Genomic DNA, 22944 nt, shown 5'->3' on the forward strand with positions numbered 1-22944 from the left:
TACAGAACCAAAAATCCTGCTTTTTTAAAAGCAAACCAAAACAACAACAAAAACTCCTTTTACTCCTTCGAGCCCATTCCTATTTTATTTACTTGACTATTAGCACTTACCCGGAGATGTGCCATAAATGCTCTATTCCAAATGTATAAAAGCCAACCACATCTCAACTGAGAATTAAACAGTTTTAAAGTCTTCAAATCCATGTCCCTGCTCCAAACCCTGTTACAGTCACTGGCAGTGGTACAAGATTCTAAACAGCAGACATCTGATTCTTGACATTTAAAAATAACAATATTGGGAGAAAAAGGGAGTCTTTTTTTTTTAATCATTATTAACTACAAACAGCTTGTGAGTGAGCACAGATCACAATTGATGTATTAACTGGATCTTGCCATAATTTCAAGCTACAGTATTTTATTTCTAAGTCAATGTCAGACAGAGGCCAAATACCTACAGACTTCTCCTTTTCTGTATAACAGAAATGGCAATGGCTTAAGTTAAATTAATTCCAAGTGGCAATTCTCCAAAGAGAGAATCAGAACTTTGCTAGTAGTGAGATTCTATTATTGGTGAATATTAATTTAACCTTTGTGCAGTCTTGAATCAAACTAGGGACAGATGGATCCTTCGTGGCTTGTCTAAGATAGGTCACATTTCATGTACATGCATTCTTAGCTACATTCACAGAGATGAGGTCAAAGGAACACATACATCTGCTACAGAATAAAACAGGTAATAAAATGAAAGTAAAAAGCACTTATTTCCATTTCTGGAGCACATTTTTGACTCAGACGGATCTAGGATCAAATCTTAGCTCTTTTACTAAGAGTAAAATCACTTCCTTGGGAAGTAATTTAATCTTTTTTGCCTTAGTTTAGTCACCTGAAAAACTGGAGTAAACATAACACTTTACAAAGTTATTTCAGGTACTAAATAAGATACTGCGTGTTTTCTGGCACATAACAGGTATTTGCTACATGCCACTCCCTCCCTCTGTTTTATATTTGGAAGGGGTTGGGATTGGACATGGTAGATAGAAAAATCCAGACTTTGAAGGTGGACAGCTCTGTTCTGACCCTCCGTGTTGCCACTTACTGACTGTGTGCTCTTTGGCAAGTTACTTAACCTAATTTACTAAATCTCAGTTTCTTCACTTGTAAAATACCTCACAGAGATTTACAGAGCAAATTAGAAACACTGGAAAAACATGTACTCTTGGTAGACATGTATTAAATGAGAGTTTCCAGGCCTTGCAACTCTTGAAAATTGCTCTAATTAGTACACCTCATATGTATATAAGGTGTTTAAAAATGTGTACTCAGATCACAGGTCCTCTAGGCCAAATGCCTCATCTTTATAGCAGAGGAAGGAGACCCAGAGAGCTGAGATGATGGTCACTGGTTAATGAGTGACAGTTAACACATTAGTGGAAAACAGGGGCTGGAACACAGACTTTCTCCTTTGAAGTTCAATGCTTTATCCAGTAAACTTGGTGAGGCTGAGGTCAAACACATTTGTAAATCCAGTTTCACTACTGGTAATTAAGATAATAGAACCAGAAAAAAAATTCTTTTTTCATTTCCCCAAATATGCTTCTAAGAATGAGCTTATAAATGAAATCATTCCATGGGAGTTGGCAGGGGCTGGCTACACCTGTCTTCCTGAGAGGAGCTTTGGCAGAATGGTGGAGTCTTTCTTTTAAAGAAAGAAGAGAGCTGGAGAGAATGTCCAGTTTCAGGAGTTTCCTGTTCTCCTTCCAGCCCTATGAGTGTCCGGCTCCTTCTTTCCCTTCCTACAAGGAGCACTTTAATCTCTGCACACTGGGTGGGAAGAACCCACTGTTCTACATTTGGTTTATCTGCTAGACACACTACCTTCTCACACTGAAATACAGAATATTTTCCCCCAGTGTGAAAGACTTGCACAGAATAGGAGCTCAATAAATGTCAATATTTATTAAAGAAGGTGTTCTTTTGAGCTCAGTTTATATTTAAAGGGTTTAACTAGCTTGGTGCAGTGTTAATTATTGCAGTTATTGTAGGATAAAAAATATTAATTTCTTTCAATCTTTCAATAACTTCAGAATTAAAAACAAAGATCCTTTGGGTAGTGAGTCAGATTAGCTGTTACTCTGGGGAGGAATGGACAGAAATAGGATTGGGAAGGCATATATGCGATCTATTGTAGTTAATGTGTTATTTCTCCAGTTGGGTTACATATAACTGGGTATTTGTTTTATTATTATTTTCCTTTATACTTCTCTGTAAGCCTCAAATATTTCATTAAAAAACTGGCTTAAAAGAAGTTAAATAACTTAAAAATAGAATTCCCAAACCTTTGAATATGAGCTGTAATAATGCTACGATACTAAATCTCATACTTAAATTTTCAAGCTTTCTTTCTCATTTTACTGAAACGCTTTTTAATAATAATATGTTTACTCTACAGATTTTTTCCCTCTTGTTCAATATTTTCATGCCCTTGATTCCAGGGCTGTGATGAGATGTAGTGGAAAGAGCTATTTTGTCTCAAATAGATGTAAGTCTAATTCTTAGTTCTTCAACTTTTTGGCCGTGTGGCTTTAAAATCACTTGATAGGGCACCTGGGTGGCTCAGTTGGTTGAGTGACTGCCTTCAGCTCAGGTCATGATCCCGGAGTCCTGGGATCAAGTCCCACATCAGGCTCCCAGCTCCATGGGGAGTCTGCTTCTCCCTCTGACCTCCCCTCTCATGCTCTCTCACTCTGTCTCTCTCTCTCTCAAATAAATAAATAAAATCTTTAAAAAAATAAAGAATAAATAAAATCACTTGATATTTCTCATCTCAGTTTCCTTTCTTGTAAAATCAGAGTATTATTGTATCAAGCTGTCAGGATTATCTTGAAAATTAAATGGAATAACAAATGTGAAAACATTTGCTACAGCTTCTGATACATTGTAGCTTTTCAGTCAATATCAGTTTCCTTCTTTTTTTCCTTATCCTTCCACTTTTCTCCACTTCTTGAGCCTTTTACTGCAAAAAGGCATAAAAAAGAAAGAAAAATGAATTTGAGGTAGGAAGAACGTAGGCAATCATGCAAGCATTAAAAAGGTTAAAAGATACTAATTTTGTCACAACAAAGGCTGGTTCTGGATCCTTGCAGAGTTTTCCTCTTTAATCTGATATTTCATCTACTCTTATTAAAGTCCAGGTTTTTTTTTTTTTTTTTTAAATTCGTTGTGGGTTTTTGTTGTTGTTGTTGTTGTGGGGGGGGGGTTTGCTTTTTGTTTTTGTTTTTTTTTTTTGTTTGTTTTGCTACCCATTTCAGAACTTTCATAGTTAAACTATCCTGTTCTAGGGCTCCTATCTCATTACCCATCCTTTCCTCAGGACAGACATTCCCCCCCCTTTTTTTTTTGACAGACAGATCACAAGTAGGCAGAGAGAGGGGAAGGAAAGCAGGCTCCCTGCTGAGCAGAGAGCCTGATGCCGGGCTCCATCCCAGGACCCTGGCTGGGATCATGACCTGAGCCAAAGGCAGAGGATTTAACCCACTGAGCCACCCAGGCACCCCTGGGACAGACATTCTAATTAAAATACTTTATTCTAGGTGGCGGGTAAGATTGATATGCTTAAAGAATTTCTAAAGCCTTCAGTTGTAACCCTTGTTATGGTCATTTCTATAAATTAAGTGACTTGGATTCTCTCCTCCCTCTATACTAACAGTACAACAGTATAACACACTAAGCCTTTACCTTTCTTTGAGGCTAGTTTTTTATATGCTAAATGAGGAGGTTGGAATAAATGTACTCTTTAGCTCTAAAAATTCCATTAAAAATTCTTGATGGAGGGCGCCTGGGTGGCTCAGTGGGTTAAACCTCTGCCCTCGGCTCCGGTCATGATCTCAGGGTCCTGGGATCGAGTCCCACATCGGGCTCTCTGCTCAGCGGGGAGCCTGCTTCCCTCTCTCTCTCTCTCTGCCTGCCTCTCCATCTACTTGTGATTTCTCTCTGTCAAATAAATAAATAAAATTTTTTTAAAAAAATTCTTGATGGCTTCACTCCTCTAGCAACCTTATAGTAAATAAGACGATACCACTCTGAGTGGGAAAAACTGACCATGGAATTGTGTGCTATTTGTGAAAACTATCCACATATTGGTGGCTTCTTCTGAACCCTAGGATGGACTCTGACACTGTCCTTGCCCAGTGACTGCCAGCCTGGCATATTCTCAGGACCAGGTATAGGCATTTTCAAGGGAACCAGGTTTGTCAGGAGTAATTCAGAGAGCAAAAATTTGAATTTCTCAGTGGAAGACTTTTTTCTTGCACTTCTTCTTAGGATGGGAGTGTGAAATGATTATGTCATGCCTTTATAGTCCAACAGGAAAAAAAAAAAGTTGGGTGTACCAGGAGAGAAGAGAAAAAAAAAGACACCATGAACAGGAAAAATATGAGGGTCCTTTTTAAGGGATGGTTATACCTTGGGGAAGATGACAATTACCAGATAGAGGAATTGGCCCCGGGCGGGGGTATGGGGGTGGGGGTGGTGGTGGTAAGGAGAGGGAGAAAAAAGACTCTGCTGCTGACATTTTTATCTAGGGGAATCTAGGTTCAGTGAATGGAAGAGCATTAGGGAGAGACATGAGGAGACTGGAAGAGGAGGAGCAGCTTGCCTTGGGTCTATACGTGTGTGGGATTTACACGCTGACATTAATTGCATTTTATTGCATGGATGCTTCCCCCCTGTTTTTCCTCCTCTTCTCTGTTGTCCTGGGTCTCTGCAGCTGTGCTTGTCAGGTCCCCAAACTGGCTTGATCTCCACCTCCTCAGGGCCTAGGGCATTATTCCAATTCCCTGTGCCCTGGGGGTTGGGGGTTCAGGTGGAAGTATGGTTGGTGTTGGAGATGGTGATAACAATTGCAATGGTGAGGATATAGATCAAGTTTTCCAAACAAATAGCTTAAGACAGAATTTTACAATAAAAACAAAAACCCTCTGGATAGATCTAATTAAACTCCTTCCAAAATTCAAAAGATCATTGTTGACTTTTGTGGAAAAAAAATTGATTTATTTTAAAATTCTGTGTTTACTCCCCTTTTCTTGCCTCCCTATCCCATGTTCCCTCAGACAAAAGAGGAACACTAAACATTAATAACTCCTTGGCTTTATGTAGGCGTGCTTTTCAAAGCACTTTTATATCTAGTATCTCAAGATAACTGGATGGAGTTGGGTAGCCGGTTTGTTTCCTGATAGGAGCAGTTGGCCAGAGAAATGCTAAATAATTTGCTCAGGTTCATGTAGGCAATTCACAGCAAAGCCAAGACTAGGACTCAGGAGAAAACACCACACAATGAGCAGGTATGATTTCTAAGCATCCATCATTTGACATAAATGGTACCTGAAGGTACTGGCAGGAGCGTTCTTGTTGACAAGACTCTGACTTCACCATGGCCTGGTCCATGTTAACCGAGGCTTTCTGGTAAACCTCCCTGGCACGGCTGACCGTCAGAGTAGAGGACCACGCGCTCTTCTTCAGGAGCGGCGTGTCCAGGTTGACAGGCAGGTTGGCGCAGGTGGAGCACTTGACGTCGTTGTTACTCCGGGAGGCCTTGACCGCCTGCTCGCTGATAGTGTTGTAGGCCTCCATGAAGTACTGCGAGGCCGAGCGGTCAGGGCACCTGCCCATGGTCATCACTCCCGACGGCGCGTGGTAGATGCACATGTCGCCGTCGAGGTTGTCATCGGAGCTCCACCAGCCCGGGGAGGTGTTGGGCCGGGCCTTGGGGTCCGCGCGGCGCTCCTTGCTTTTGCTGCGCTTGCCATACCGCACGGTCTGCGTCTCATCAGGGCTCGCTTTGCCCCCGTTGACGCTGCCCTTGGACGGGCCCTCCAGGGAGTGCGACTTGGTGAAGAGCTTCTGGACAGAGTGGACCAGGTGCCGGATGCGGCCGGGGCTGTCACTGCGGTGCTCCACGGCGGTGCGCTTGTACTGCAGCGTGTGATAGCCATCCCGGTTGAGCGGCAGCTGCCTCTCAAACTGGTCCAGGAGGTTGGCGGGGATGCGGTTGGCCTTGGTGGCCAGAGTGCGCGGCACCAGGGCGCACTCGTCTTTCAGCTCCTGCTGCGACGTGTAGTGCCTGCGCGGGAAGGTGCTGCTGGCCAGCGGGTCGCTGAAGGGACCCACGCACTCTGCCTGAAAGGAGTTCCGCTGAGTGTAGTAGGGGTGGTCCGCGGGGTGGTGCTCCACCGGGCTCAGCAGGTAGGGCTTACGGTCGGAGTGGTGCGACAGCGAGTCACAGGCCGAATCACAGGTGACTCCGTGGTGGTGGCTGCGGCTGCCCGATAACCCTTTCATTGCTGATGGGCGGCAACCTCGGGGGTCATGGACACCCCGTGGTTAGGTTCCAGACCCGTCTTCTGCAAAGACCTGGGGGTAACGAAGAATAAGAGAGGGACGATGGTTAACACTTGGTAAATAGATGTTGCACTTTTGCGTGTCTACTATTATGTTCCCTTTCTGGCAGAAGAACTCATCAGGGTCCTTGAAAGCAGTTTTAATAGTTCTTGGATAAGCTCTAGCCCCTCTGTAGGGTGGGAAAGCCCACTTCAGTCAGATACCCGGAGATGGTAGGGGTGAAAGCTAGTGAACCTGGAAAAGGAAACTATAAAAATGCTAATTTTTTTTTCCAGGCAATTTTTTTTTAAACTAACTTATAATGTATTATTTGTTTCAGGGGTACATGTCTGTGAATCATCAGTCTTACACAATTCACAGCACTCACCATAAAATGCTAAATTGTTTCAACATTACCTGAAAGCAAACCTCCTCCCTCTAGGATTCCAGTAAAATGGATGGCTCTTTCCCTTGCTTCTCTGGTTTTAGTTTTAATTGTCTGTTAATAACAAAGTGAAGCATGCACACCCTTAGGGCTCAGTTTCTCTGGGAAGTCTCTGCTGATCCCTGCTTGCAGAGAGAATAAGTTCCCCTCTGTGTTTCCATGGCATCTGCCGCACACTCTCTCAGCTCCTATGGAATTGTTTGTCTCAGGCATTCCCTGGCTAGTTTCGTTTGTCTCTTGCAGGTGGGCTTACCTCTTAGTCATCTTTCTATCTCTCTACCTAGCTCCAGGCCAGTTAGGTAAACACACAGTAAGTACTCCATTAATGTAAATAAAATAAACGTGGGTGGAAAAAAATCAGAGAAGTGACTGGTCCCTTATAACTTCAGGATATATCTTTCTATCTTCTGTCACATGCCTTCCCATTACAATTCTGTAGTAACAATTACAGCTCGCAAATAACTACCCCCACCCCAGCACCACAGTAATTAGAATGGAAAATAGTGACGGTGGCAAATCAGAGCTGTAGAGAAAATTGGCCCCTGTTTTCTGTCATTAAAGGGATAAAAAGCTGCTTTTTCTTCTCCTTTTTTTTTTTTTTTAAAGATGTAGTTATTCGAGAGAGAGAGAGACAAAGTGTGGAGGTGAGAACGGGGGGAAGGGGCAGAGGAAGAGGGAGGGAACCTCAAGCAGATGCCAAGCTGAGTGTGGAACCTGACCCAGGGCTCCATCTCACAACCCTGAGATCATGACCTGAGCCAAAACCAAGAGTTGGACTCTAAACTGACTGAGCCACCCAGGGGCCCCAAGAGTTTCTTCCTTAACAAATGGAGAGTGGTTGAAGGATAAGCTTGAATTAACTAGTTTGAATATCATGGTATCTCACTTCCTGGTTTAAAGGTTTCTAGTTAAATGTTCACAAGTGATAGAAAGATGGCCAAAGGAAAGGCCCTGGAAATGTTCCTGAGGACACAGAGGGCCTGGGCCTGAGAGCAGATCTGCCTCAGAGAGAAGTGACCCGAACAGATCCACCTGTGGGAACTCAGCTCATTCCAAGCACAGGTCTTCCCTGTGCTTTAGTAGCAGGGGCTGCTGTTCCACAGGGCAGAATATCTTCTTTCGACTAACTTCTTTGGGAACTGACTGAGATCTTGTTAACAGTCTGATTTATTTTGAAAGCTTCCTATAACAAAAATTGTCATAATAAGAGTTGTCCTGAAAAGCCAATATTACTGTTCAAAATATCACTAATGTCATTTCAGATATTCAGAGAGGGAGAGATAAATGGTTTATTTTAAAAACAACCACAACACAATAAAACACACATATATGGCCTAATGAAGAAAATTGCATACTTTTGAGAGGTCAGGTCTTTCTATTCCATGGGCTGTACTGTATATGGGAGTTCCTGACAATGTTGAAAATCCCTATCCAGATTTTATGACTTTCTGTTTTTCTCTTAGTCTCTCAGAGTCTGCATTAATGGATCAGCAAAACTGATCAAGGCGGTTTAATCACTGGAGTCTTTTGAAATTGGTTAGTTTACTGAATTATGAGTTCCTTGAGGGTAGGGACTATGTTTTATCCATTCAGTACCCAGCAAATACTTGGCTGATGGTGCAAACTGGATAAGATATTTATTCAATGAATTAATGCATCAGTGCAAAATTTCCCAGTGTGGCCCAGACTGTGATTTGAGTGAAGTGTATTGAGTGAAAAGATGACTGTGTGACAAGAGAAGGGGCATGTGCAAGGAAGGGACCATCTCATGGGCATTCCAGAGACCAGTGGTTTCAGGGTGCAGGAGAAGACAGGCAGATGGATGCTCCTTCTACCTCTGTGAACCTTTGACTTCTGAACCTCCATGGCTGGCTCATCAGAGAATATCCCACCTCTTGATGTTCTCTACCTGTATTGAGCTTAAAGTCTGAGGAGCTTGCCTGCCCTACTGACTATAGGATGTCTAGGCAGAAGACAGTCTGTTCTGAAGGACAGAAAGAAACTGACACCTGAAGAGATAAAAAAGCAAGAAGGACTCATGATATCTGTGGGTCAGGTAAATCAAAACTTTCCCACTGAACAGAGACTAGTGAGGAAGGAGATTTTTGCAAAAATACTTTGGGACTGCTTTGCATGACATTATGATCCTATGATTAGTTTGTGGGAGGGCAGGATTTAAGAGGGTTAAAAACATGTTTTTGGCAAAACTGGCACAAACTAATTTAGATGGAAACATCCATTGCATGAGGGAGTCTCTCTATATAAAACAGGTCCCATGGAAGACATTTTTGGCTTTTTTATTTTTTTAAGATTATTTATTTATTTATTTGACAGACAGAGAACACAAGTATGCAGAAAGGCAGGCAGAGAGAGAGAGGAAGGGAAGCAGGCTCCCCGCTGAGCAGAGAGCCCGATGCGGGGCTCTATCCCAGGACCCTGGGATCATAACCTGAGCCGAAGGCAGAGGCTTTAACCCACTGAGCCACCCAGGCGCCCGACATTTTTGGCTTTTAAATATGGACTTAAAAGGAAAAAAAGAAACCCCACAAAAAATAACAACCCAATAGGGTTATAGTCACAGAAAAAGTCTTAGGATTACACATATTAGAATCTCTGTGAAATAATGAAATGATACTTCAAAATTTTCCTTCTGAAGTACCCGGGTATCAGGTAGCTACTTTCTACAAAGTAAAATGTGAAACTGGCAAGAGCTGAAAATATGAATTATACATATTTACCCCCAAATGAACAAAACTGACTCACTGTTCAGTATTTAGTTATCTTTACTACAACAACAGCATTTGACATAAAACAATGTTACCTGAGGACTAGCAGAGCAAATGAAGAGCTTTTACAAAGCCATTTGTGGTGAATTAGTTAAATGATGTCACCAACATAATTTTTGTAGCAGACACAGCGTAAGTTTTACTAAAATATAAGTGGATGATTTTCAGCACAGAGTCAAGCACTTATATTTTCTTAGAGGGTAATACATTGCAGCAAGGATAAATAACTTAGTTTTCCTTTTTCTTAATATTTGTAAAAGGATACTGAAATCTTATATCCTTTTCTTTAGGATGTGGGCAAATACAGTCATGAAAAAATGGCAATAAACAATCATAAACATTTCTAAATGCTCATCTGTCTTTCTGGTCCAGGCCAAATAAACAACTTAATACCTTGGGCAACCAAATGCATGTAGCAAATCTGTAATGGCCAAAGGCTTATAATGTGCTCAGAGAGACATGACCTAGTCAAGAAAAAAGAGGAATAACAATTCCTATTATCTTCTGTATTCTTGGGAAAGGAAGCTGTTAGCCCCTGAATTAGATTTTAAGTGGCCATAAAAGATTTCTCAAAATGGAAAGGGAAATTGCCTTTCATGCCTTCCTTTTTTGAACAAGGGTGGGAAGTGTGGGTCAACATGCCTTCATAAGGGTTTCTATGACTACGGTGATTATCTCTGATATTTTTCTTCACTATGACTTTAAAATTGCGTTTTGTTGTCCTCTTAAGTTCGATTTTACTGTCAGACCATACGTTCTGATTTTTGGCTTGGAAAATTTCTAGACGATATTGGTCACCATGAGATGAGCTCTGAGGTGTGAAAGCATCTGTTTCCCCCACCCCAAAACATCTGTTAAAAAAAAAAATTATTTATTTATTTTTGAGAGAGAGAAAGAGTGCAGGAGTGGGGGGAAGGGGCAAAGGGAGAGGGAGAGAGAATCTTAAGCAGACTCCATGCTGGGCATAGAGCCCAATGTGCGGCTTGATCCCACAATCCCAATATCATGATCTGAGCAGAGGCGAAGAGTTGGAGGATTAACTGACTGGGCCACTCAGGTACCTGAGACGTGCCTGGTTTTTAGAGTTCCCACACCTGGAGCAGAAGCATTGCTGTACCAATGATGACTAAAGCAAGAACGATCCAGCACTGTAAAGGAAATTCTCAAGGTAGGTAATTTATTAGACCCGAGGGTAAAACAACCCAACCATATATTAGAAGATGCTGACAAGGGGAAAATAGTCTTGCAAAGCTGGCAAGTCCTTATTTCACTTTGATTTCTCTGCATGTCTTTATTTAGAGCTACTGTTCATGATTTTTCTTTACATGCAGATAGAAGAACCAAATGAAGGGCTTCTACTCTCTCATTCAGTGAAGACTGACAACCAGACCATCATGACTTGCTTTAGAAAGACAACGCAAGGGACCTTGTCCAGGAGAACAGGGAGCACTGTGTTCTGGTCTGGGGACACATTGGGATGAAGAAATCTCCACAAGTCTTTTCAGGGTCAAGTGGCCTTTTTGGCTTTCCTCCATGCAACCTGCCCATGTCAGATTGTAACATTCAATGAAATAGAGAGAGAAAGGATTCCCTTATTAAAGACTATAAAGTAATTTCAGAATAATGACTATGTTTCCCAGTCTCCCTAGATGTGCACAGGTGACTAATTCTGGCTAATGGAATATGATTGGAAATGGCATGTGCAGTTTCTGGGAAATGTCTCTAAAGTGCAAGGCACATACTTCTTTACTCCTTGTTGGAGTGGCACAAGATGAAGAAGCTGGCCAAAGTGGAGGACCATTGCAGCCCAGCTCTGCATCCTGCCTATGCCGGAGGAAACAGACCTTTATTTTTGCCTATGCCACTGTTATTTTGTTTTCTGATGCTTGCCTCTGAACCTTAAGCGAGATGCTTAAGCAAGATGGTCAGTCAAGGCCAAATGCCCAGGAGCTTTCGTAAGCTATCCTAGCACCCAGGACTTGGCTTTGTAGGTGGTGGTACTCCATGAGAGCGATTTAAAAGACACAGTGACATGGCCATCCACGTACTCAAGATTTCCCCGGCTATAGCTACAGACTGGATCTAGGGGAGGACAGAGGCAAGGGAATCTAAAAGAAGCAATCATTTCTTGCTTGGGCTGTTCAGGAGGACACTGAAAAGGAGGAAAGAGTACCTCCAAGGAAGGTGAGAATGTGGCCCAGTGGGGCGGTACCTCCCTTTGCAGGCCTCTTTGCTCACACACGTGTGCTTCCACTATTGTCTAAATACACAGGGCACTTTTTTCTGCACAGAACAAAACTCCATGGAATATGGATGCAGTTTCCCCAATGTTTATAGCAGCCATGTCCACAATAGCCAAACTAGGGAAAGAGCCCAGATGTCCATTTGCAAATGAATGGATAAAGAAGATGCGGTGTATATATACAAGGGACTACAAAATCAAAGAAGCCCCTCAAATCTTGCCATTTGCAACTGCATGGATGGGGCTAGAAGGTATTATGTGAAGCGAAATAAGTCAATCAGAGAAAGTCATTTATCATATGATCTCACTCATATGTGGGATTTAAGAAACAAAACAGAGGATCATAGGGGAAGAGAGGGAAGAATAAAACAAGACAAAATCAGAGAGGGAGACAAACCGTAAAAGACTCTTAATCATAGGAAATAAACAGGATTGCTGGAGGGGCGGTGGGTGGAGGTATGGGGTAACTGGGTGATGGACATTAAGAAGGGCACATGATGCAATGAGCTCAGGGTGTTATATAAGACTGGTGAATCACTGACCTCTACTTCTGAAACTAATGATGCATTATATGTTAAATAACTGAATTTAAATAAACAAATGGATGCAGGTTTTCTATCAGCAATTTTTTACTCTCAGTAATAAAACCCAATTCTATGGGGATCAAGAAGGAAGAACTTCATGAATGTTTAATGGGCTTGTGATTTTAAATAAAAAGTAGAGGGACGATTCTCACAAATATACTACTGAAAAACAAAGCTATGCCATTTTAGGATAAAAGTAAACAGAAAACCTAGAGGAAGTCAGGGTGTGAGTTAACGTTGCCCAAAGTTAAGGGCCCACTTTTCAGACATTTTCTGACCTTCTGAATCTGTAGCTATAAAAGATGGCTGAATGCCATTCTCTTTCAGTTTTTCAGATTTCCCTACTCAATGATTTTCATGTATTCTCTATTTGAAGTCATACAAATACCGTTAGAGCACCTTTAAACAAACACAGTCTGAAACACACCAGTTACATTATTCAGAATACACTGCTAAGCCGTATTACATACCCAGAATGTATTCTGCCTTTTCATTAACATTAATTGCTATCCTAATCATCTGCAGTTGGATTTTATTTGTGAATAACTCCTTCAGTCAGTCTGCTTCTACAAATAAGTCCCTTTCAAGCATTTCCTTTCAAAAGATAGGATATTGTACCAAAAAAAAAATACAAAACACAAAAGCAACAACCCATACCTCCTCCAGTTTGGTCCCAGTAGGTAGCACAACTCCAACTGCCTTTGTCTTCAGATAAAGCTTTCAAAAAGGGGTTTTGACTTTTAAGCGTAAAAAGGTGGACAGTGATATTTCTTGAGAAACAATAAGTCCTCATTAATATTGGTATACACTTATTGCCAGTTGAGTAAATCTCATAGAACTTAGGAGGGGATTTTCATTGTGGAGATAATTGAGGCAGTATATTATAAAAACCTCACAGAATTATTTTGGACTGGTGATTTTTGGAAGGTGACAATTCTGACTCTATGTGACTATCTGACTATCTGACTCCTTGGAGATGTGCTCTCTGTGGAACTGATCTCATTGGGATTTCTAGGAGAGGGTCTGGTCACCTCAGCTATGCCTACAGATGGATTCCCCTGGGAGAGAACGTGCTTGCCTTGAGTAGTTCTTAGGGAGGCACAGTGGCAGGGGGAGACCCAATCTTATGGGCAAAAACACACGTCTGCCGAATTTTCACAGAAAAGAGCAAAGACCATCAGTGTCTATTCAAAACAAAACAAAACAATGCTGGGAAAGATATGCAAGCCGCTGATCTAGGTAGGAGAAACAGGAATGTCATTGACAGAATAAAACTCTTCCATGGGCTATAAAGACAGCCATGGTGGAGAAAGGGAAAATGCAAAGCCGGTGACAATCAAAACAGCACAGCACAACTTGAAAAGTAACGGAAATCGCCCCTGATGAGAATGGGTTATTTCTGTCCACATCTCTCATAGCCAGCTAAATAGTCCCGTGAACATGTTCTGGCACATTCTAGATAACTTGCTTCAGAGCCAGACTATATGTATATTTTTTTACCTGAATCAAAGGGGTTCCCCCCCGTCATATATTTCCTTCTTTCATATGCTGCTTGCTTTTCTTCCCAAGTTTGCTGTACAAATCTACTGAGCACTGAGGCGCCAAAAGGACCTATATTGGTCCTTTCTGTGGGAGCCTTTTCAGCTAACACCTGCTTTGGGGAAGTTTTTCCCTCTGCCCGCAGCTTCTGCTGCTGCTGTCCTGGCCAGGAACGTTGAAGGAGATTACTCCCTCCTCTGAGCTCATTGCACCGGGATTGAAGACCCCACTCAGGGCCATCCATGCATAGGCCTACCTGACTAAATCAGATGCTGGCTCCCGGAAATTTAAATGGAAACGTTCCTAGAGTCACTGAACCCTCATGAGCTTATCTGCAAAGCGGAGGAGAGGAAAGGCCAGTGTTGGCACCTCAGAAGGGAAAGTCAAGTGCTATTTGAAGTGGTGGGGCCTCAGAGGCAAAGGGCGCTGCAGAAGAAACATGGAAGGGGAGGGGAGAGAAATAAACAGGCAGAGAGAAGCAAATCCATGGAGCCCCAGGGGAAGAAACAGAGAAACTGCCCAGCAACCTTCCACATCTTGCCCAGGCCAGCTTCCTGCCCAGAATGGCCAGGGCCCAGTGCTCTGTGGTAGAACCATGGCAGCCCCCCAAAGCATCCTTATGCAAGGAAAGAGACCCTCCTGTCCAGCTGGGCCAACAGCAAGCATAAAAGAAGCACCACCGAAGTGTCCTGTGTCCCACAGGCCCCAGATGTGAGGCTCAGAAGTGGCCCATTCAGAACTGCTAAGGCATCTTTAAATGGCTTTTACCACTGTAAGTACGTATTGGCTTCAACAGCCTACGGAAACGCATTCAGATCTCGCCTTCGTTCTTTCAGTGCTATCATCAGCTCCTGCCTGCACAAGAGAGAGGTGGTCAGCACCCAGAGGGGGAGATGGGCAGCCTCTGCAGCTAACCATTGTCAATGCTGTGTGTCTGGAGTGTTTTCTGCAGGTGGGTCTCCATTCTCCGCCCCGCCCCGCCCCCGCCAGCCCCCATGATGGCTGCTGTTGATGGGCATGAGATTAGAAATTTCTCAAACACCACTCCTACTGCTTCCCTGTTCACATAGTTTTTAAAGGACCTTATTTTTACTCTTCACATATATAGCAATGAGACTCTTTTTCATTTATTATCATTATTTGTTCATTTCAGAACCAGTTGTTCCTTTCCCTCTGGATTTCTACACCCGATCTTAAACTTTATTTATTTTTTTTTAAAAGATTTTATTTATTTATTTGACAGCGAGAGATCACAGCAGGCAGAGAGGCAGGCAGAGAGAGAGGAAGGGAAGCAGGCTCCCTGCTGAGCAGGGAGCCCGACGCGGGACTCTATCCCAGGACCCCGAGATCACGACCCGAGCCGAAGGCAGCGGCTTAACCCACTGAGCCACCCAGGCGCCCCCCCCCCCCCCCGATCTTAAACTTTAAACAAACAAATCCTTCTCCACAGAGCTTTCTGAAACTCTGTTGCTGTGACAGAGAAGAAAACATGACGACAATCACGGTGGTGCCTGGATGAAAATCTCTTAGTTTTGACAGGTGAGGGTGTTAGCCTGTAAGACCGCAGACTGTATTCTTTCAATGTACTGGGCGCGGAGTCAAATCATATGTAGGCATATGAATTTAATTCGATGTCTATTTATTGAATAACTGTGGTTTACATGAAGTGCCCTGGGCACTATAAAAAGAATTAAGGGTTCTTATTATTCCCAACCCCACCTCCTATGTCTCATGTTTCCTCCTTCCCTTCTGTCCCCTTTGGCTCTCTGATGGCTCTTGGATAGTTTCTTCTGTTCTCCGGTTCTTCAACAACTTCCATTTCTCTATTTCTGTCAGCACCCAGAGTCTCACTTCTTCCCTTGCTGGCCTGAGAGACATATCACGTCAAATGTTCTTTTGTAAGCACCTTCCGCTCCTTGCTCTACGATTCTTCTTTCTGCCTCATCTATTCTGAACAACATAAAACCAAGGTGTGACACCACCATTGTTCTGTTCTTCCATACAGGGGCTGCTGAATGTCACTGGGGATGGGATTGGTGCCATGCCAAGTTCCCAGTGTCCAAACTCTGCTCCAATCTCAAAGCTGAATGGGAAGAACATGGCAGGGCTCCTGCCTCTGTTACTGCTCTTCCAAGCCCTTGACTCCCTTTCTCTTGTCTCATCTGGACTTGGTTGGAAAAACAAAGACAGTAACCAACAAATGCTAAGTGAATAAAAAAGGAGTGATCCTTCTGCCTCTAATAACCACAATCATTAGAAACATTTTTGAGCTCCTATATTCCAGGCACATGTTAAGGACTTTAAATGAGTTAACTCAGTTCATCCTCAAACAATATGTGATAGAGATTATTCTCTGGATAAGAAGACAGGCTACTGAAGATTAAACAAGTCTTCCGAGATAATATAGCTAGTAAAATTTAAACCTACTCTGCTGGTAACACTAAGCCATAATGACTTTGTTCCCACCCCCTCTAGCGCATGCGCATGCACAGCTTGCACACCCCCCCACCCCCCCACCCCCGCCCCAGCAGCATGTAGCATAATCCTAACAGTATGATTTGTTAACCGATCAGGCCATTTTCCACTTTAAGTTCTTTCCATACTTCCTACACTTTTATAATATAATCTAAACCTTTGCATATGACCCAGAGTGGGAGATTTTCATGATCTATACTTTTACTACCAGACGGCCTTGTCTTCTATCCGCCCCCAGCCCTTACGCCAGCAGCCCTGGGCTCCACACACACTTCCCCACATGCCTCGCTTTCCAGTGTCCTTGTGTCTTGTGTTCTCTCAAACACTCATCTCTGCTCATGGAGCCAATTCTCATTCCTCCTTCCAGAAGAGGTACAAAGACAGCCTCCTCTTAAAATCTTCCCTGTGCTAAAGGAAGCATGGAAGTGAGAGACCTTCTTCTAATTTCTGACCTAGTTGAGGAGATAAACGACGTAAGTGTGAACAGTCAGAAAATAATACAAGTCACATGCTAATCAAGCCCTAGATGGCGTTTAGATGTGTTGCACCTATAATGCACCAAGGAAAAAGCTTTTGGAAAAAAACACATGTAGAAGTTGCTAGATGTAAGGAGTGTGAAGACATTTCAGTCTAGGAGGTTCAGGCAGTCTGGGGAAGCCCCTCCTTCCAAGATGAGGTTCTCAGGGTGATGTATAATGCTTACTCTGTTTGTTGTTGTTGTTGTTGTTCAAATCTGACTATTTCATCTCCCCTCTGGCTCTTCTGCCTCCGCTCTCTTTTGTCTTTGATGATACTATCCAGATGTGAGTTGGATTGTCTGAGAATAGCGAGCATGGCCTCCATATTCAGGCTGCTGTCTGAGTTTCTCCCATCTGATATGAAGCTTCTGAATGAGGGGCTGTGGCGGGGACGCCTCTCTGGCCTTCACATTCACAAAGCTGTGTGTTTAACAGCTGCCGTTTAATCTTGCAGGTACTGTGACCCTTGGAAGACAAACGTGTTTCCACACCTGCTTTGAGTATTAGGACATTTATTGGGAAATGTATGACAAAATGATAATGGTTTTATTCTACTTCCGCTATGTTTCCCTTGGCTATATCCTTTATGTCCTTTTGTGAGCTACATAATCTTATTAACTCATCCTTTGTGGAAAAGTTGGAGTAGGGGTGGAAAATCTATGTCTACCCAGATAGCTCTGTATCATGTAAAGATAAATACTTTGTTAATGTAGTTCTTCTTTTACTCGATACCATCACTTGACCGTAACAATGGTTCTTCACGCTGAGTGAGCCTAAGAATCAGCTGGAGGGCTTGCCAAGACCCAGACTCGTGGATACCGTCTTCAGAGTTTCTGGGGTGATTCCCAGTAATCTGTATTTCTGACAGATTCCCTGGCAATTGTTATGCGGACGCAACAACCACATTTTGAGAACTACTGAACTGGACTGTCTATTTCTCATGCTTATGATTCTTCCCAGAACGTACCTCTTCCTTCCCTCCATTAAGTTTAAACTCATACTTTTCCTTCACACCCCAGCTCCGCTGTCACTTTTGGGGAAGAGAAACCTTTATGGAACCCAGTCGGGAGAGTTAACGACCATCTTATGTGTTCTCGCGGCACATTATTCGTAACCCCACTGGACACTGGAAGGGCTTGTTGTAATGTATTGTGTCACATGCCTCCCTGTCCCAGGAGACCTCCTCTCTCATTTTCATCTTACCATCTCTTGGGAAGGTCCCTGATAGAGAGTACACACTTGATGAATGGTAGCCAAATAAATACACGGATGGGAAGTCTCCTGCCTGGGAAACGTGGTATTTTCATGGAGTAAATGTGGTAATTTGAAGAAATAATATGACTATCTTTATCCCAGGAATAATGCCTCTTCAGTATAGGCACTGGTGCTCCTGGGTAAGGAGCTGAGTGGCGCCAAATGGGGCTTGCTGAAGGAAGCCTGCTTTGCTGTCTCATCCACAGCTCACAGGTTGCATCTGTCCTGCGGCCCATTCATCCCTCTTCAAGGCTTCTCAGCAACTAGAGTCTCTCAAGCAGCGGTGGCAATGATTTGTAGAACCAAAGATGACTCCGGGTCAAATTCTTGGCACATCTCTGAAGACAGGAGGCTTTTTGGTTGGAACCTGGCTGCCAATAAGCTGATGTCACGAAGGAAGGATGTTTTCTCTTTCTGCAGTGGTCTCTAGGGCTCTTGCTAGGCTCTGGCATTAGCTCAGTGATATTTTTGAATCCAGTGAAATACAAGGTTTGCCTATTATAGGTGAGGAACTCAATATACACTCTTTGGAACCCTTGCAAGTGTGGCATGCTCTCTTCTCTTTGCACAGATAAGGAAACTAGGGTCCACAGAAGTTGAATAACTTGCCCAAGGAGCACAGTGTGTAGCAGGTAAGCTAGAATTTGAAGGGTCTGTAAGACTTAAAGCACATGTTCTTCCTGTCCCATCAGTAGCTCCAAGAAACTTCAGAATGCTGGGAGGCAGCCCAGCAAGGACCACCCTCCAATCCACAGCTTTTGGACTTTCCTTTGAAAAGAAGTTTAGCTGTTAAAAGAAAAAATGGGGAAAAAAAACCCCAAAAGATAATACCACCATACTTGGCCACATCACCTTTTTTTTTTTTTTTTTAACTTTATTTATTTGCGAGAGACAGAGAGAAAGAGAGAGGTATTGAGAGAGAGCGTGAGCCAGGAGGAGAGGCAGAACATGGGACTTGATTCCAGAGATTATGACCTGAGCCAGAGGCAAATGCTTAACTGACTAAGCTACCCAGGTGCCCTGTACTACCTCTTTTTGATAGAGGAAGACACCCCCAGCCTAAGCGTTTAATAAGCTGCCAAGCAGAGTGCTCCCTGGGAATGCATGTCCGTAGGTATGCATAGGTGACCCTGAGAGCTTGTTCATAACTCTGACTTTGTACACGTCAAAGATGTTGGCCTATAAATGCTGCTCAGCTGAAGATCGTAGATATGCCTATGCTTTTCTTCCTACCACATAGGCCTTTATGTAAAATGTGTATAGTGTTTTTAGCCTCAAAATAGCAGTGAGCCAAGGTAGACTGTCACCTCCCAGTTATCTACAAGGGAGCTAACATTTATGGATTCCTCTTTTTCCCAACAAATATTTACTGAGTATCTACCAAATGACAGGTATACAACTCAAAAATTCCATGCCTTCATGGCAAGTCCATTCTTGTGTGGGGACACAGCAAACCAATATATAATGTATAAAATGATGGTGACTGTATCATATAATCGGCCAGGTGATGGCATATAGAATGTCTTTTGTTAACTAGTCTTTTATAAATTCTTTGCTGACTTAGACACATTGAAAATTATAAAAAAATACTGACTCATTTATTAAAGAGGTAGTTTATTTTATTTTTAATTAGGAAAAAAAATTTTTTAAGAGAGAGCACATAAGCAAGGTTGGGAGAGGGGCAGATGGAGAGCATCTTAAGCAGACTCTCCGCTGAGTGTGGAGCCTGATGTAGGGCTTCATCTCACACCCAGGGATCATTACCTGAGCCGAACTCAAGAGCCAGACACTTAACTGATTGAGCCATCTGGGTGCCCAAAGAGGTAGTTTTGTAAAGTGTATAACTGCTAGTATATTTCAGCAAGTATTAGGTAAAATATGTCTGCATGCCAGGCCCTATCCTTGGCATTTTATATGTATTTTTCCCACCCAATTATCATGGCAGTCCTATGACGTAGGTACTTCTTATCTGCATTTCCCAGAGGAGGAAAAACAAGGCAGAGGGAGGTTAAACAATTTGCTCAGAGTTAATCTGGGAAGTCCGACCCCAGAGCTCGACCTAGGCACCGCTACACTATCAATGACAAAGTTTGTCTTTGTCACTCACCCTCTTGATGAGATACCAGCAAGGCTGCGGCATATGACTGCCTAAACTGTGCACAGGCACAACTGCAGGGGGCAAGCTGACCTGTGGGGCAGCGGCTCTGTTGCTTTGCTGTTACTGAGGGGTCAAAAGGAAGGTACTTCCATTTTGAACAGTTAATATCAGCCAAATTACAAAGAAGACACTGGAGAAAAACCATGCATTCTGACATCAAATTGAAATAGGATTATTCATCTGTTATTATATTACTATTACCTAATAAAACCATAATTGAAATGACATATTTCAGGGACATAGACATGTATTCATAGCCTCAGCTATATGTTTAGGTAGGCTGTTTACAGGAGAACATGCTAGAAACCTAGAAGAATTTAGGAACCCCTCCATACAAAATAATTTTTTGTTTTCTTTCACCTCTGCACCTCTCTGAACTGAACCTGGACATTTTCAATTTCCCCACAGTCCCTTCTCCTCACCATCTGCTAATGCTGGCATGGACTGTGGGGTGATTCACACTATTCAGGGAACCATCTTCTGCTACAGTGCTAAGTAAGGACCTGAAGCCAATGAAAGGAAGACGTGTGGGGAGAGAAGCCACAATAAAGACTTCACCGGGAAGGCATCCGTTGAACAGTCTGCCCTTCCTATGGGGACCACTGTCCATGGCAGATTTCTTCTGACTACTGAGCAGTATTGTTTCCTTTTCCCAAACTGCATCAAGACAATTTCACGTAATTGGGGTTGTAAGTGTCATTTCCCAGCCAAAGTACATGGGCAGCCTAAAATCCCAGTGGAGCAGATCCAGGCAGGAGGAACCGGTGGTGAGTGTGAGTTCAGGGTGTAAGATGGAGGACAATGGCTTCAAACAGGGCAGGAATGTTAAAGGAATGTTGGCTGTAGGGAAACAGTTCACCTGAGATTTGAAGAAAACTTTTGGATTCCTACTTAGGAGATGGGATTCAAAGCCAGAATGCATCAGCCGTATTTTTTATTCTCTGTCGACAAGATGCCCAGGCTTGATCGGATTTCAGCAAACGTCCTTCCCGATGCCTCGAGCTTCAGCCCACCTTCCATCTAGCTCTCAGCGTCTTTAACTAGAAATGGGCATCTTCCCTTACGATCCCATTTATTGGTTGTGTGGTCTTTTTTTTTTTTTTAAGATTTTATTTATTTATTTGACAGACAGAGATCACAAGCAGGCAGAGAGGCAGGCAAAGAGAGAAGGAGGGGAAGCAGGCTCCCCGCTGAGCAGAGAGCCCAATGCGGGGCTCCATCTCAGAACCCTGAGATCATGACCTCCACCGAAGGCAGAGACTTTAACCCACTGAGCCATCCAGGTGCCTGGTTGTGTGGTCTTTGAAATGTGTTGTTCTTTCTCTTTCTTTTTCTCCCTCTCTCTCCTTTTGAGATGCTCTTTAAGGAAAAATTGGCTTCATGAAGTGCAGGTGTTCTCCTGCAAAGGTCTTTGGCATGTGACTGCCAGCTACATCCCGATTTAAACATGATCAGCGTTTTGTGTCCTTTGGATGAGGAAATCCCTTTAGAATTGTTTAACTTAAGCTTTCCTATCAAGATTTCTTTTTCACTTTTAGACTCTGAGGATTACTCGGGGTCACTGAATGTAGGCGGAAAAAAACCTGAAAAAATAAATGGGGGAGAAAAACGTTTCTAAGCACAAGCATGACCTCCACACGCAGGGTTGGAACCCAGTGTAAGGATGGCTCCATGGGTTGTAGAGGGCCAAGCTGGGGGGATCTACTTCTGCACTTCTGCAGGATAGCAGAACCGGAAAGGGAGATATAGAGGCAATTCCTTATGGGTGCCATAGTTCATCCTGCCTGTGGAGTGCCGCAAGTGTGAGGTAATTTACCAGTGTAAGGTAATTTACAGGACCTTGTTACTCTTCAACTGAAGCCGTGGATCCCCGCTCAGGATCCCTTGCTGTCTCTCCCGCGTCCACCACTGTTCCCCGGATCTGGGCATTCATGGCCCTTTGGAAAGAACAGCATTTGTAGCACTTTTTAAGCATTTAACTCACTGAAGAGTAGTTAAGCTGCACACTATTCTGTCTTCCTTCCAAATGTGAGCTCCTTCAGGGACTCGGTTGCTCAGCACCTAGCCCAATGCCAGGCACCGAGTTAAATGTTAAATGTATAAGAAAATAGGAGGCAAAAAAGCCCCATCAGCTTGCTGGCTCACTTGCATAAATGTTCTGAGTGGATACTCTAAGACTTTCTAACCTCCTCATCTGATCACACCCCTTCCCTGCTCAATACTCTTCAGTTCCTTAAAAATAAATATTGTGAAAATGTCTATGCTACCTAAAGCAATCTACACATTTAATGCAATTCCTATCAAAGTACCATCCATCTTTTTCAAAGAAACGGAACAAATAATTTTAAAATTTATATGGAACCAGAAAAGACATCGAATAGCCAAAGGGATATTGAAAAACAAAGCCAAAGTTGGTGGCATCACAATTCCGGACTTCAAGCTTTATTACAAAGCTGTCATCATCAAGACAGCATGGTACTGGCACAAAAACAGACACATAGACCAATGGAACAGAATAGAGAGCCCAGAAATAGACCCTCAACTCTATGGTCAACTAATCTTCGACAAA

At 43.0% G+C, this 22944-nt stretch overlaps 1 protein-coding gene across 4 annotated transcripts in view; it reads right to left on the reverse strand.

Annotated features, from left to right (window-relative positions):
• DLGAP1 (DLG associated protein 1) overlaps positions 1-22944 on the reverse strand; it is an 881241-nt gene that overhangs the window by 313208 nt on the left and 545089 nt on the right. For 3 of the 4 annotated variants that reach the window (XM_044243349.1, XM_044243348.1, XM_044243347.1), the window contains exon 4: positions 5379-6407. In XM_044243349.1, the coding sequence (XP_044099284.1) occupies positions 5379-6335 (957 nt within the window). In that variant the 5' untranslated portion in view covers positions 6336-6407. Of the gene's footprint in view, positions 1-110; positions 265-5378; positions 6408-22944 lie in introns of those variants that run through there. The other variant, XM_044243350.1, reaches the window with a different exon arrangement.

Source organism: Neovison vison, chromosome 3 (genome assembly GCF_020171115.1).
Source record: "Neovison vison isolate M4711 chromosome 3, ASM_NN_V1, whole genome shotgun sequence".
Lineage (NCBI taxonomy): Eukaryota > Metazoa > Chordata > Mammalia > Carnivora > Mustelidae > Neogale > Neogale vison.